Source organism: Lacerta agilis, chromosome 7 (genome assembly GCF_009819535.1).
Source record: "Lacerta agilis isolate rLacAgi1 chromosome 7, rLacAgi1.pri, whole genome shotgun sequence".
NCBI lineage: Eukaryota > Metazoa > Chordata > Lepidosauria > Squamata > Lacertidae > Lacerta > Lacerta agilis.
In genome coordinates this window covers 40,838,576-40,853,441 of record NC_046318.1, presented here as the reverse complement: position 1 = coordinate 40,853,441, position 14,866 = coordinate 40,838,576, and the positions used below count along the sequence as shown (strand labels likewise).

General features: G+C 40.9%; 1 protein-coding gene across 3 annotated transcripts in view; it reads right to left on the bottom strand.

Moving 5' to 3' along the window:
• Positions 1-14,866, bottom strand: part of DLGAP1 (DLG associated protein 1) — a 131,704-nt gene that overhangs the window by 80,075 nt on the left and 36,763 nt on the right. For all 3 annotated transcript variants that reach the window (XM_033154969.1, XM_033154970.1, XM_033154971.1), the window contains one exon: positions 1,110-1,324. In XM_033154969.1, the coding sequence (XP_033010860.1) occupies positions 1,110-1,324 (215 nt within the window). The remainder of the gene's footprint in view (positions 1-1,109; positions 1,325-14,866) is intronic.

Below are 14,866 nucleotides of genomic sequence, written 5' to 3'. Positions count from 1 at the left end.
CCTCAGTGGGCTGATTCAGCAAGGGCTGATTCACTTCAGTCTCATGGTGAAAAGAGGAAAAAGCAGGGATAATCTGAATATACAGGCCTTGTCTTGCTTAAATTCCTCCTACCAGAAGAGGGAAGCTGATCATCCTGAACATTTGTCTCTAGGGTCAAGGGTACAACAGTTGTTTTTTTTAAGTGCTTCTGCCTACAGCCTACTTAAACCTAAAATGTGAAGTGTTACCGGTAATTTTATTCATTTATAAAACGAGCTCAGGTGGATCCTTTGAGGCAGCTTACAGTCACAAATTGAAAAGATAATGCAGCCATCTACAAACATAACAGAGCAACAGAGGGGAAGATTAAACCATTTCAAAAAGCTATGGAGGGGGTTGTCCACCAGGTCTTTCAAGGTAGGAAATTCTACAGCCTGAGCGCTGCAAAGGCCTCTATCAACTGCTACGGCCTCTATTCTGATTCCCAGGCAACTTGCCTTGGACAAATGATAATAGTATAAAAACGCATACACAATTGAACCAACCTGTATATCATTTATATGACTTATCAAGGAGCTGTGATTCGATGTAACCAAGCTGGGTGCGCATACAAAACATATACTATAACACTCAAGGAAGAGGTAATTTTTAGGGGTGGTATGCTGCTGTCTAACAGGCCTAGAATACATATGATTAGGTCTAATTTCACATTCCTTACTCATGCTAAGTGCTGCTAGAATAGTAGTAGAAATGGTATTTAAGGGTTTCAGAATGTGGCAGACCCCACCTCCCTATCTCTGCAAGGTATTATGACACCTAGTCTGAAATATACTGAAATGTACGGTATTGGTAAGGGAGGCATACCAACACATAGTTGGGACACCATAGTTGATACCTCCTACTCACATGGGCATAGCCAGGACTTTTTTTGGGGGGGGGCAGAACTGATGTGATTGGTCAGTTAGTTAAATATTTCTATTGTTTTACTTCATCTATGGGGACAGCTGCCCCCCCCCCCCCAGTTACGCCCATGCCTACTCAATCCCTATTTGTTAGTGCAGAAATGTTGAATTGGTCATAGTTTGAATTTCACTATTGTTAATAATGGTTCGTTCTTAACATGTCTCACTTGAGAGTGGTGAGTTCTGTAAGCGATGGCTGGGTGGCCTTGAGATAACTCTCCCTTCGCGCAGCAATCTTTGGAGATGGCTTTGGGCTCGTGTCTGAGTCCCCGCTGTCTTCATCTCCCATGGCTTTGATGTAACTGCCACTACGCATTCGCCGGCATGGGATCTCATCATCTTTGCCATGTGGAGTATACCCAGACCATTCATCTTGAGGAACCTGTAATACAAACAAAATGCAATGCTTTTAAAAAAAATCCCCCATATTATATGGATTTTTTAAAATTTTGAAATAAAGTTAAAAATACAGGCAACAAAAAGGAAGAGCACACCTAACAGTATATCAAGTTAACTAATTTAGGGGAGAAAGAGAACTGACTACAGCCCTTAATATATCATGAGGGAGCTTGTGCAGCATTTAGAGCAAAACCAAAGAGAAGCGCACTAAATGTGGGGTATTCACTTGTATAAATAATGTAGCCAAATAATATTAAGGAAAAAATGTACATATAAGCAGTTGTATATAAATGGAACATGATCATATGCTTGAAGTGCCTTTACACAGGAAAAAAACAAAAACAAACTATAAACCCTGGCATTATAACATCTTTAAAAACTGGGAGCAAGTTTATTTATATTACTCTACTGCTCTTTAGAAGGTTGTTTGGGAGTCCTCTAATTGTGTGCTCTACATGACTGCTGTTGTAAACAATTGCTTCAGAAAGTCTTTATGCAGGAATCCCATGTCATTAGATCCAAAATGATGAAGAAGCATAGTTTTATTAGAAGTTAAAGAGAACGTGGAGAAATTCCTCACAGTAAAAAACAACCATGCACTGTTGGACATTCCCACCAAAAGTGAAAGTACGAACCTATCTATTCACATACCCTTCCAACAATACTGATGGTAGTTTGGATATATTGGATGAAGCCTTGCAGGGCTAATGTAGCACCTACTGGTGACCTTGTACTGCTCTTCCTTCGTATTTTTATTGATTGATATGTCTGCAAAATAGGTGCAGATACAACACCAACCATCTTATTCCAAAGATTCACTCAAGTCATTTCCCTATGCTCCCACATAGGATGGATTGTCATCTGCAAATGGCATTTGGAGGGTATTATAAATAGATTATGTCAGAGCTTTAGCTGAAGAAACAGCAGCTTCTGGGAAGGATTCAAAAGAAGTGAGTGGGTGCTTGGTTGCCTGCTGGATGCGAGTCTAGCTAAGAAAGTGACGTAATTGCAGGTACTGCTACAAAGACAGAGAAAATTGGCTTAGCTTTTCTCAAGACCTGTATAGGAGAGATTTCCCTTTATCCAATAAATCAAACAATCCTTATCCTCTCACAACTATTCAAGTGTGACGTACTTGGAGACTGTTGTGTGCTGCACGGGATGATGCAGAACTGACATTAGCAGAGATAATTCCTCTTCTTTCTCAATTTATAACAAAATTCAGTCATATTGAAAGAAGAGCTACTCTGTAAGCAAGAGGAGTGCTTGCAAAATATAGGCTCAGTTTGCAAATAGGTCTAAACCAAACCATGGCTTAACACAAATGAGGAAATGTGTGGGTGCTTCCTCCAGTCCTGCTGCTGCTGCTGCTGCTCTGTCTGGGTCTATGCCACAGTTTGGCTCAGCATCATGTCGAAACCAGGGCTCATGAGCCTGGCAGCACTGGGTAGCACAGTGGCAGGGGTATGGGAATGTGCTGCAGCTGCAATCCTAAATCCAGGAATCTACATGTTTGCTCATTTGTGCTAAGCCATGGTTTGGCTTAGTGTTACCTGTAAACTGTAAATGTTACAGTTCTGGATGCACTCAAAAAGCTCTAGATGAAGAGTGGTTGCCCTGTTCCTTGGAATTATAAAACATGCAATTCTTGTACAATATGACTCTCCAATGCATGCGTGGAAGATTTCCTTAAAAAACAAAGGAATTGAGTAGCCGCAGCTTTCATTAGCCAGTCCTTACATGGAGACTTATAATGCTCTTTACACAAAATAGTTAATTTATAAATTTTTTGGTTAAGCAGATATCTAAGATATGAAGATTCTACTAATCCAAAAGCTACATCAGTCTGGCATTCCAATATCTTAGTTGCTGCTTCTATTAGCCAGGAACCACTTCACAATCTTGGAGAGGCTATGGAGAGGCAATGAGATGCTCCCTTGCAGCTGTAGCCATCACTACCTCCATTGTCAGGGAGAAGCGCCGGCTCATCCTCCTGCTGTACTCAGCAGCAGCAGCACTGGTGGAGGAAACAGGGACATTCCTGGATCAAATCAGAAGCTGGGGTGGCTTTTGTAACTCTGGGACTGTCCTTGAAAAATCAGGACACTTGGAGGGTATGCATTTCTTCTCACACGTTTTCAGCTTACAAGGCAACTAAAGCAAACTCATGGTAGTTCACAAAGAAAATATGCTACTTCATCTTTTGATCAGAGGGCAGGAGAAAGGTATGCAAAGAGGTCCTTGTGCCGATCAACATTCAGTCACTTCTGCAACAACTGTGCTAACCCTTTGAGACAACATTAGGTGACTTCTTCTTCTTCTTCGTTGTTTACTTTTCTAAGAATCCCAAAATGAACAGCAGTGGAAACACGGACACATCTTTGTTTCCTCTAACTTGAATTTTACAGTTATCTTATTTGATTTACACTGCTGGGATTAAAGCAACAACACTTGCAATAAACTACCCGAAGCAGGGGTGGGGGAAGACAGACAGAACGGAAACCTGTTTTTCATCGTCTCTGATTCCTTCTCCTTCAGGAACTACTTGTTGGTAAAGTAGAGTGGAGTTTTCTTGGCAGGGATACTGGGGTGGCTTGCTGGTTCCTGCTCCAGGTGGATCACGTTTAGTCAAAACTCTCCACTATGACCTGTCCATCTTGGGTGGCCTGCATGGCAAAGCTCATAGCTTCTCTGAGTTATTCAAGCCCCTTTGCCATGACAAAGCAGTGATCCATGAAGAGTCCCATGGACTGCAAGAAGATCAAACCTATCCATTCTGAAGGAAATCAGCCCTGAGTGCTCACTGAAAGGACAGATCCTGAAGCTGAGGTTCCAATACTTTGGCCACCTCATGAGAAGAGAAGACTCCCTGGAAAAGACCCTGATGTTGGGAAAGATGGAGGGCACAAGGAGAAGGTGATGACAGAGGACAAGATGGATGGACAGTGTTCTCGAAGCTACCTATATGTGTCTGATCAAACTGAGGGAGGCAGTGGAAGAAGGAGTGCCTGGCGTGCTCTGGTCCATGGGGTCACGAAGAGTTGGACATGACTAAACGACTAAACAACAACAACGAAGTAGATTACCTCCTTTCAGGCTTTTACTTCCTTATGTTACATGCACATTAATGCTTTTAAAAAACCTGAATCAAACCTCTCAAATGCTATGTTATTCTTTCATTATTAGTAAAGCTGGGTTTGTTTTAAATTTAGCAAAAAGATTGGATCATAGAGTTGGAAGGATAATCTAGTCCAACCCCCTGCAATGCAAGTATACGCAGCTGTCCCATACAGGGATCAAACTTGCAACTTTGGCATCATCATCAGCATGATCTAACTAACTGAGATATCCATATTTAGCCTTTAAGTTTTAGTTATGTCTCAAGAACAACAGACAAAGTCTAAGAAAGGCAATTGGCCTTCTTGATAGTCGAGCCCACCCTATAGAACACCCTCCCGTCAGATGTCAAGGAAATAAACAACTATCTGACTTTTAGAAGACTTCTGAAGGCAGCCCTGTTCAGAGAAGTTTTTAATGTTTGATGTCGTATTGTGTTTTAATTTGTTGGAAGCTGCCCAGAGTAGCTAGGGGAACCCAGTCAGATGAGTGGCATATAAATGATTGATGATGATGATGATGATGATGATAATAATAATAATAAGTCCAAACTTCAGTAGCTGCATGGCAACCAGAACAAAACAATTACATTTGTGTGTGTCTTTGTGTCAATAGTTTTGCTTACGGGGGGCTAAAAAGCAGGTTTGGCTTAGCAGACAAGCAATGTCAGCATTCTGGACTTTTGTTGCTTTAAACTTTGGGCCTATGCAAAGACAGGATGTTACCATGCACATGAAGAGGAAAATATTGAGACAAACTTGGGTTTTGGCTGTATTACTTTCACAACTCAGTGGCATTCTAGAGCCACTGGTATAGGACAGTGCTTCACCATCCCATAAAAAGGTAGCTCTGTCTCAGTATCTATTTGGAGAAGGCAATTTGTGTGGAGAAGCCAACTGAGGAGAAGCCCTAGCAGAACCGAGAAGACCAAGAAAACCAATTGGAAACAGATTACAATTCACAAAAAGGATTACATTTCAGAGATTTATTTGAAGTTTTCACTGTCCTCCATATTTTTGCTTGTTACAGGATCCCTAGCCCGGTTCCTTGGTATGTGTACTTGTATGAGTATACATTTTGTGTGTGTACTCTATGAAGAAAGGTTTATTGGTAGGATTATTCCTTCATTCCAATTTCTATTCCTCATTTCCAGGGTCATTCATTGGGGAGAGATCACCCTTGCTGTAACACTTTGGCAGTAAATAAAGCTTTGAACCCTTATTTCTTGTCTGGTATTCTTGCTTTCCCTTTTTGCAAAGAAAGGATCCTGCACTAAGTGTCTCAGACCTGGTCAACCTTGGCATGCATAGCAAGCCTGTTGTTTAAAGTTCACAACCCAATTCCACTACAAACTGGGTCTGTAACAGCATGTGCTAGTAGTGTTAACCTGTTGGCTCCATCTTGGCCATAGGTAAAACCTATACTCAGAATGGCTGTGTCTGTCATGGGATACCTTGCCTTTTTATCCTTTCAACCAGAAGTCACACCAGACTGTTTCTGTACACTGCTGTAATTTATTCCAACATACACAGTAGCTACCTGGACCAACATACACAGTAGCTACCAACTCCAACATACACAGTAGCTACCTGGACCAAATGTGGACCATTCCAAAATAAAGCAGAGAGTATGGACAGCAAGTGATGGAATTTATTTGTGGACAGCTCTCATTTTCAGTTGGTTTTTGAAAAAGCCCTGACGGCAAAATCATGAAACCAATGGTTGCTAATGAAAACCACTGTCCAGGCTTTATAAGCCAGGCCCACAACACTGGAGAGCAGAAATAATGGGAAATGGGGATATAGAGAGGCCCAGGAGGCAATGCACTGGGAATGACTGTGTTTAATTCTGGTCTGAATGAAAAGCAGAGAAGCCTGCAAAAGAGGAGACATGCAAGGCCTCAGCCCTATAAAAGTGGAATCGGCTGATTGTCAGGAATCACCAGCCTCTTTAAACTACCTGAAGCCTGTAGAATGGCATGGAAAATGGCCCCAGTTTTATGGATTCCTATGAGGATACCCCTTCAAGCAATAATAAAGGCTAGTAGCTAGAAGCTACCAATGTAACATGGTCACAGCAGCCAGCTGTTGGATGTATCTCTACACCCCCCCTCACAAACTCAGTTCTGTGATTGTTACACTGCAGAACACAGATCTATCTAAAAGAGGCTACTGTGAGCAAATTATGGATTTCATTGTACATCCGTTGTTGTTGTTGTTGTTGTTGTTGTTGTTGTTGTTGTTGTTGTTGTTGTTGTCTTTTATTAGCAGGTCCTGGCCCTGGCTATGACCCTTGACAGACATACCCTGGTTATCCTCACCCTGATACAGGCTAATTAAAGCAGTGACTGCTGTAAAACCAATAGACAAATGGGGAAAACAAGCCGCTTAACAGTGGCTGAATTTAGGATTCAATGTGTGTATAACATTTTAACCTACCCTTCTTCTAAAGAGCTCATGGGTTTCACCTCCCATCTTTCATAAGGATCATTATGAGATAGATTAGGCAGAGAAAGCATGAATCTGGGTCTTCTTGATTCTAGCTCAACACTCCTATACTAGCTCATTAGAGCAAGAATGAAATTAAAATCAGAGTACATTACAAGAGGGCTATAGCACTGCTGGCAGAAAAAGAGAATTAGAAAGAGAGAGAAAAGTAAGGCTAAAATTAACAGATTAAATAGCTGTATTAAATTTAATCTATTTCAAAAATGAATATTGGCAGCTTTATTAAAATATTGTTTTGATCACTTATTAAATTGCGTTGAGACTATTCCGGTTTCCCCTCAAGAGATCATTAATAGAAATTGATGTGCAGTCTTCTTGTGGTGTTTTCTGACTCATTGTAGAGTTAATGTACCAGCATATGTTTTAATTCAACCAAAGCATTTAATAGTTCACATTTTCCAAAATAAAAATTGGTCACTTACTGTAAAACCTTTTCCATAGCATACACATACTGATAGATTTATAATATACTTCACAAGAATGAAAATCGTAAAAGGAATTCTCTACTGCCTGCTCAAATTATCTATTTGGTTTCCTGTTACACACAATAGACAAATTACCATATGAAATATCATCAACAGCCAATGCCTTAATAATATCCCCAGGAGAACAAGCATGGACTCATCTTCCACTATTTCATGTTGGTTTAGTGCAGATAAAATCAAATAGTTACCTGAGAACAACAAAAAAGTATATACATATACATATATTCACTATATGCAAGCGTACATTTAATAAAGTCACATAAATGAAATGTATAATACATAGTAACGTCTTCTAATTTTTTAAAAAAGTTGTCCTAGTCTTATGATCACTATGAGCTTACCTCGTAAGGTGAAAAAGCAAATAGACTGTCCTTATGGCAAAATACATTCATTATTCATCTCATTTTTGCCATAGTTTATTGCAGCCGAGAGCATTTAAGCTTCTTTGGGGCTTTGCCTAGGCAAATGTGGGTGAGTTTACAAGTAAACACTAGGTCTGGGGAGGGAGGGAGGGAGTGGTTAGCCATCACTCACAATGGGAGACATGTAACCAAAGCTTCCTATTAGTATGCAAATACTTAATGAAATGAAATTACACAAGTGAAGAACAATGCTTAATGACTGCTCTGTGCAGATCTTCAAACTTATGCAATTTGGGATTTCTTAGTTGATCTTATGGCTGCTTTACATACCACTACAACACCATTCATTTGCTGAATTTCACTTGCTATGGTCTTTTATCATGAACATACATTAATTCAGCCAAATAGAATGGCTATGATTTATGCTTACTGCTAAGATGCCAAAAGATCCCAAAGGGGCTGAAGAAACATAATTTTAGACATGTGTATTTGGTCACTGTCAAAACAGGAGATTTTTAAGTCATGTGAGCCAAGAATTTAAGAAAGCACATGTAAGTGCATGAACGTGATCACCTTCTGAGAAATAATGATCAGAAATGTCTGACTGATTATAATTATTGTATGATGTGTGCAAGTATGAGGTGCTTCCTATACAACATTTTAAAACTAGGGCCGTCTTAGAGGGATCGGCTGCCGTGGCGCGGTGATCCCTCGGTGCCCCCAGCGTGCCGCCTCTCCGCCTGCCTCCCTCCCGCGCTTGAGTTTTGTCAACTATCACAGGTGATAATCACGTCTTGTAGCACATGCAAGCACTCTTTAGAAGCCTATACAGGATGTTTCCAATTAAAACACATCAACATTTTAAGTATTTCTAAAATCTGTCATTAACTTTTGTGGAATTTTAATGGTGATCTACTTCAGCTTAGTCAATCTGACTGATAATTTCGAACATATCTTTATATTCTGGTAAGATAAATTTTAATGTCCAAGAAAAGTTAAGTTTTATTTATTAAAGGTATTTATACTCTGCTTTTCAAATTGTTTTCTGTAAGGAGCTTATGTTAAAAGGAACACAACAATAAAAAATAGAACATTTGGAAAAGCTCTGAAATAAGACTCAAGGATAGAACAGATTGGTTTGGATCCATGGATCTGCCCACGGAGGGGAGTGGGTGGAACATGAGCTTCCTAACTCTTCCCAGCATCCCCCAATGAGAGAGAGAGAGAGAGAGAGAGAGAGAGAGAGAGAGAGAGAGAGAGAGAGACTGCTGCATGTCTAGTGACTCTTCTGCAACAGGTAGCCTGAAGTGTGGGGCTGGAGGAAAAGGGTGCAAGTCATTAAAATTAGGAATAGGATATTAGAGCTGTAATATCATCTAGTTTGATAACCTGGTTCATGTTATCATCCTGGCAGCCTCTTTTTATCAATTGTAATTTCTAAACTGCATTTAAAGTCAGCCACCTGTAGTGAGCATTGCAGAGGCAGATTTAGGGCAGCACGACCAGTCCACTGCACTGAGTCTAGGGGACACCGCATGGCATCACAACTACAACATAGTCAACTGAGCAGAACAGAAAACAAAAGGCACTCCTTCCTTCACCCAACCACCTGATCTTGGCACTACCCACCCTGCCCCACCTTTGTGCTCCTTCGCTCACCCAGCCACCCACCATATCTCTGCACTACCCGCCCCATCTCTGCACTTCTTCCTTCACCCCCCCGCCCCATCTCTGCTCCTTCACTCATGCTGCTCACCCCATCTCCTGCCTTTGGCTGCAACCACCTCCTCCTCTGCTGGCCCAGCAGACCTATTTCCAGAAGCCAGCTTCCGGAATTGCTGTGACAGAAGGAGGAAGAAGAGTAGCGACACAAGGGGACATGGTAGGCTTCGCAGCTGTTTTCTGGTTCTGTGCTCTGGTGTGAGCCAATTGACTCATGTCACAGCGAGGAACCAAAAAGCGCCCGTCTTTGTGTCCCACGCTCTGGCATAGCTGGAGCATGGAAGCCAAAAATAAATAAAAAACTCTTCCATTATCTGAATAAAAAGCCAGATTTTGGACATTCTCATCCTCTTTGCAAATGGTATACTGATGGCATTGAGACAGAGCAAATCCAGAAGGTTTAAATAGGCACTAAATTTCCATAGAAACATTTGAATTCTCTTTAAGTTGACCATAAAATTCAAAAATATTAGTAGCATTCCTGTTCTAGCTTTTAAGAGATAGAAAGGACAATCTGGTTTCACCAGCATTAAAAATATCCAGAGAAAAGTCAATTGCTTTTTATTTGGCAGCATCATGATAGGGAATTCCTAGAATCAATCCAAAATAAATTAATCAGATATATTAGCTTTTCTGCTTAATGCTCCAGCTTGATAATTGGGTCAGAGGTACGTCTTTTATCTTTTGCCTTTGAAAAATATTAGATCATTATGAAGTGTTACTGCAAGCTTACATGTAATGTATAACAAGATTGCCAACATTAAAACATTGCCCCATCAAAATGTGAGCAGTTAAATGATCTCTGTTGTTTTGCTCAATCAAGTTTATCAACTTGGATTTTGTTACTTGTGGCAATCTTATCCCTTGGCCACCAAAATTCAAATCAATTACTAGGTTGATTGTTTTATTATCCCAAAATTCTTTTGTAAAGGGTGGCTGTACTTCTTTTATATACATTTTAGCTAATTTGCTACAAAATGTTTTAAGATTATCCTGTATTAAAATCCCCAGGGAAAAACTAGTCAACATGCAGGATAGAGTTTTTCAGACCCAGTGATATATTTGTAAATTTGTAAACCACAATGTTGTGTCACAGCCAATAAAGTAAACTATGGTAGGATTCTTATTCCAAACAAAAACCTTTATTTCTGGCTTTATTTGGCACTTGGTTGTTGTGTTGTGGTTTATTATATTTGTTTTACTATTTTATAATATAGTTTTTTTGTTTAAAAAATGTAGACTTTAACAATAGCTAAAATTGGGTATTCCTTGTTTAACTAAGACTGAGGGACTTGTATTATTTAAAGAAGTGTTTCTGAATGCTAATATTGCTGTGTTACACATTTATTACCGGTATATTATATTCCTCTTATAATTATAATTATTTTTTTCTTAATTTTTATACCTACCCAGATGTCTGTAGATCTACTAGCAATATGTAGTGATCATTAACTTTCCACATGCACAGCACAGTTTTTTAAGCTTTTCATACATATTTTTCTATGCATCTAAATAGGGTTCACACCATACTTACTCATATGGAAGCATATCTAATATAGTGATGACATCTTTTAAATCTTTTAACATCTTGTAAATGAACGACAACAACAAAATGGTACAAGGTTACTTGCTGCCACAGAACAATAACCAAACACTTAAAAGACTGATTTTATTCTTCTTTGACCTGCGTATGCTATCTTTCCCCAGTGTGTCTAAGGTATGTAATGAAGGTGCTAGGTGAGAATCCTTGGGGAGAGCATTCCAGAAATGGGGAATCACCGCAGAAAAGACCCATTATTGTGTTTGATGGATAATATGGGCAAGGCTGGTCAATATTTCTTGGCTCATTGCAGAATGAAGATAATCGTTTATCAACTTAAGTTTGCTAAAGCTGCATTCACAAAATGCCACAATCACTACTAAGGTTACATAATTTGAAGTGCAGTCTTGATATTTGGAGAAATATCATCCAGATAGTACTCTTGTATTGACAGTGCTCAGCAAATCCAGGGGAGCTGCTGACTCTGATTCCTTGTTCAGCTCCTGCACTTGTGCTTTGAACACTTCCAATTCAGACACATGCTTCACAATGTCTATAATGAGTAGTGAAGTCCAAAGTCAGCAGCACTTTTTCCCAGCTCACTTAAACTCAGATTCTTCAAGTTCTTTCCAGACAAAAAAAAAAGAGAGAGAGAGAGACTTCTGATGATAAAGCTGACATGGCCTCATATCATGGCTTCATTTCTGTTAAAATTGTGTCATAAACTGTATCTATTTCTTTTCTAAAGCTCTGTTCAGGAGGAATATACGGGCCTTCGTTGGATGCACTTTCGTGAAACCTTTTAAATTTCTTTTTAACTGGCAGAGTTCAGTCAGTTAATCCCATCACTGCGCAAGGTGAAATCTCTGGCTTAACTGACTGAACTCTGCCAGTTAAAAAACTGGGGCAAGATTATTGGGAAGATGGAGAAGACATGGGGGAAGGGAAGAGAAAGGGTGTACTGTTTGCGTCCAATACACACTTGCACCCTTCACTACAGAAGGGTAGCTCAGGGAGCAGGTGGAGAAAGAATTAGGTACACACCCACACTCACACGTGCAAATGGGGAGAGTAGAAATGCACTCTTCTCTCTCCCAGCCCCGCATTTAACAGCAACAAGAACTCCTTAGAGAAAGAAAGGTGGAGAGGCCCATCACTCCTCCACCATTTCATTTCTCTCTCTCTCTCTCTCTCTCTCTCTCTCTCTCTCTCTCTCTCTCTCTGCCTCTCCCTCCCTCCCTCCCTCTCTGTCTGTCTGTCTGTCTGTGTCATCAAGATGGGCTTGGAGGAGTTAAAAGCCTCCACCACTGCCTCCAGGGTCCCCTCCCCTGCACCCAGTTGGCAAGCGGGCATCAAAAAGATGGTGGTAGCAACACCTGCCATCCAGTCACCCAACCCCTCCACACCCTAATCTCAAATTCTTCCAAGGCAAGTGTCATCCAGGCAATCTCTATCAGCAATCTGGGATGATTTCTGCATCCTCTGTGGGCCTGCACCCTTGGGGGGGGCGTTTTGCCAACCCCCAGGTACACACCTGGAAGTACCCCTAAAGTATGTACCCAAGCCTTCAGAGAGAGTGTAACCCCATCAAGAGCAGACTATCTCCCATCCATCTGGGAATCACCCACTTACAGTGCCTCAGTGTTATCCGGCTTGAGCTGCACTTTGTTGGCTCTCATCGATTCCATTAATGAGGCAAGACAATGGTCCAGCATATCCACTGCCTCAACTGCAGATGTAAAGGTGAAGTAAAGTGGTGTGTCATCAGCATATTGCTGACAACATATTCCAAAACTCTGGAATACCCCACTCAGTGGGTTCATGTAGATGCCAAACAGCATGGGGGATAAAATAAAACCATGTCTAAGTTTTCAGTGGTTCCCCAGAGCATGTAGGGCCCTGTATATGGGCTCTACTGGTAGGGGAGGAACCTGTTTTAAAGTAAACAAGCTGCAACTTGGTCAAAGGCCAAAGCTAGGACAGAAGGAAATCAGCCCTGAGTGCTCACTGGAAGGACAGATCCTTAAGGAAATCAGCCCTGAGTGCTCACTGGAAGGACAGATCCTTAAGGAAATCAGCCCTGAGTGCTCACTGGAAGGACAGATCCTGAAGCTGAGGTTCCAATACTTTGGCCACCTCATGAGAAGAGAAGACTCCCTGGAAAATACCCTGATGTTAGGAAAGATTGAGGGCACAAGGAGAAGGGGACGACAGAGGACGAGATGGTTGGACACTGTTCTCGAAGCTACCAACATGAGTCTGACCAAACTGAGGGAGGAAGTGGAAGACAGGAGTGCCTGGCGTGCTCTGGCCATGGGGTCACGAAGAGTCGGACACGACTAAACGTCTAAACAACAACAAGGACAGAAGCAGTTCAGAATGGAAAGGAGGCAGCAATGTTCCCTCCGCTCTTTTCAACATGGCTTCATTCAGCACCAGAAACATATTGTCCCTTTTCCCACAGCACCTGGAGTTGTCTTTAACTGAAAGAGGAGAGACCTGCTCCCCACCATAGTGCTCCTATCAGTGGCTTAGATAAAGAAGTGATAGAGGTAATGGATGGGAGTTGCTCCACAGCAATATTATCCACAAAGGTCAACACTTTACTTTTCCTGGTAGGAGTTTATGCTATTCATATAGTTGGGAGACACCATTATACTTATTTAAGTTATTAATATATAGCTTTTTCCTGCCAAGTTTTCAGAGTGGTTTATAACTGCTACATTATAAAAGCTGCATTTCAAAGTTAAAATAGCAACAACAGGAGGGAAAAGTGTTCCGAAAAATAGAATAGGGGACCAACCCCCCCCCCACAAATCAGCACTAAATGAACGTTTCATAAGTGGCCAACACACATCTTTGGTTGCCAGCCTTCTCAGCTCAGGAACACCTGAAGAAAGACCTCAGAAAAGGCTTTTAACTAAGGAAGAGATTTGTATGGTCCTTTGTATGGAAGATTTGTATGGAAGACAGTAATGAACTTTTAACACCAGTTTGATATGGTCAGACTAGCAAGTTATTATATTAAAGCAAGCAGCCATATTCTGAAGCGGTTCCCTTACCCCTGGCTGTAACAGATTATTTATTGAACAGATTCATAAGTTGCTCTTCAAAAGACATTTGACACAAAGCAGCATTATAAAATACATGGCAAAACATAAACAGAATGTAAGATACAAAATATTAAAGGTCTACTAAAAGTAGGCCAACTGGCAGGTAAACGGTCACAGTTGCTCCCTGTTGCCAAGGGGATGGCAGAAGTATACATGCTTGGCTTTTGTTTACGTAAGAGCTGTAACAGCCAAATGTCAGTTTATGATTGGCCATTTGGTGAACATTCCATTCACAACTATTGGTCCATAACAATGGCTTGGAATTCTTTCAGAAACAAATAGATTGGTTGGAAGATCCTGGCTGAACAGTATATAAGGCCAGGTTTTCCATTGTTTGGGGTCAGTTGAACAGTCTTTGGTGGACTATGAAGAGGACTGGCAAGGGACTCAAGAAGAGGCTATAAGGGCAGAAGGAGGGACAGGGACAGGCTAAAGCCAAAGCAGCAATGGTGGCAGGCATGTGAAGAAGACTGAGGAGCACATCAGAAAGTTAAAATCAGAAGAACGGCAAGAGAGTACCCTAACCAGCTATCATATTATCATGGTATATAACCTGTATAGTACTTATTTAGAAAACTGTATCATTACACATGTGTAGAGTGCCACTGTCTCCTCACATCTATGAATGGAAGAAGAGCTTCCATGTAAGGAGGGCCAAGTCAATTTTTTATATAACACT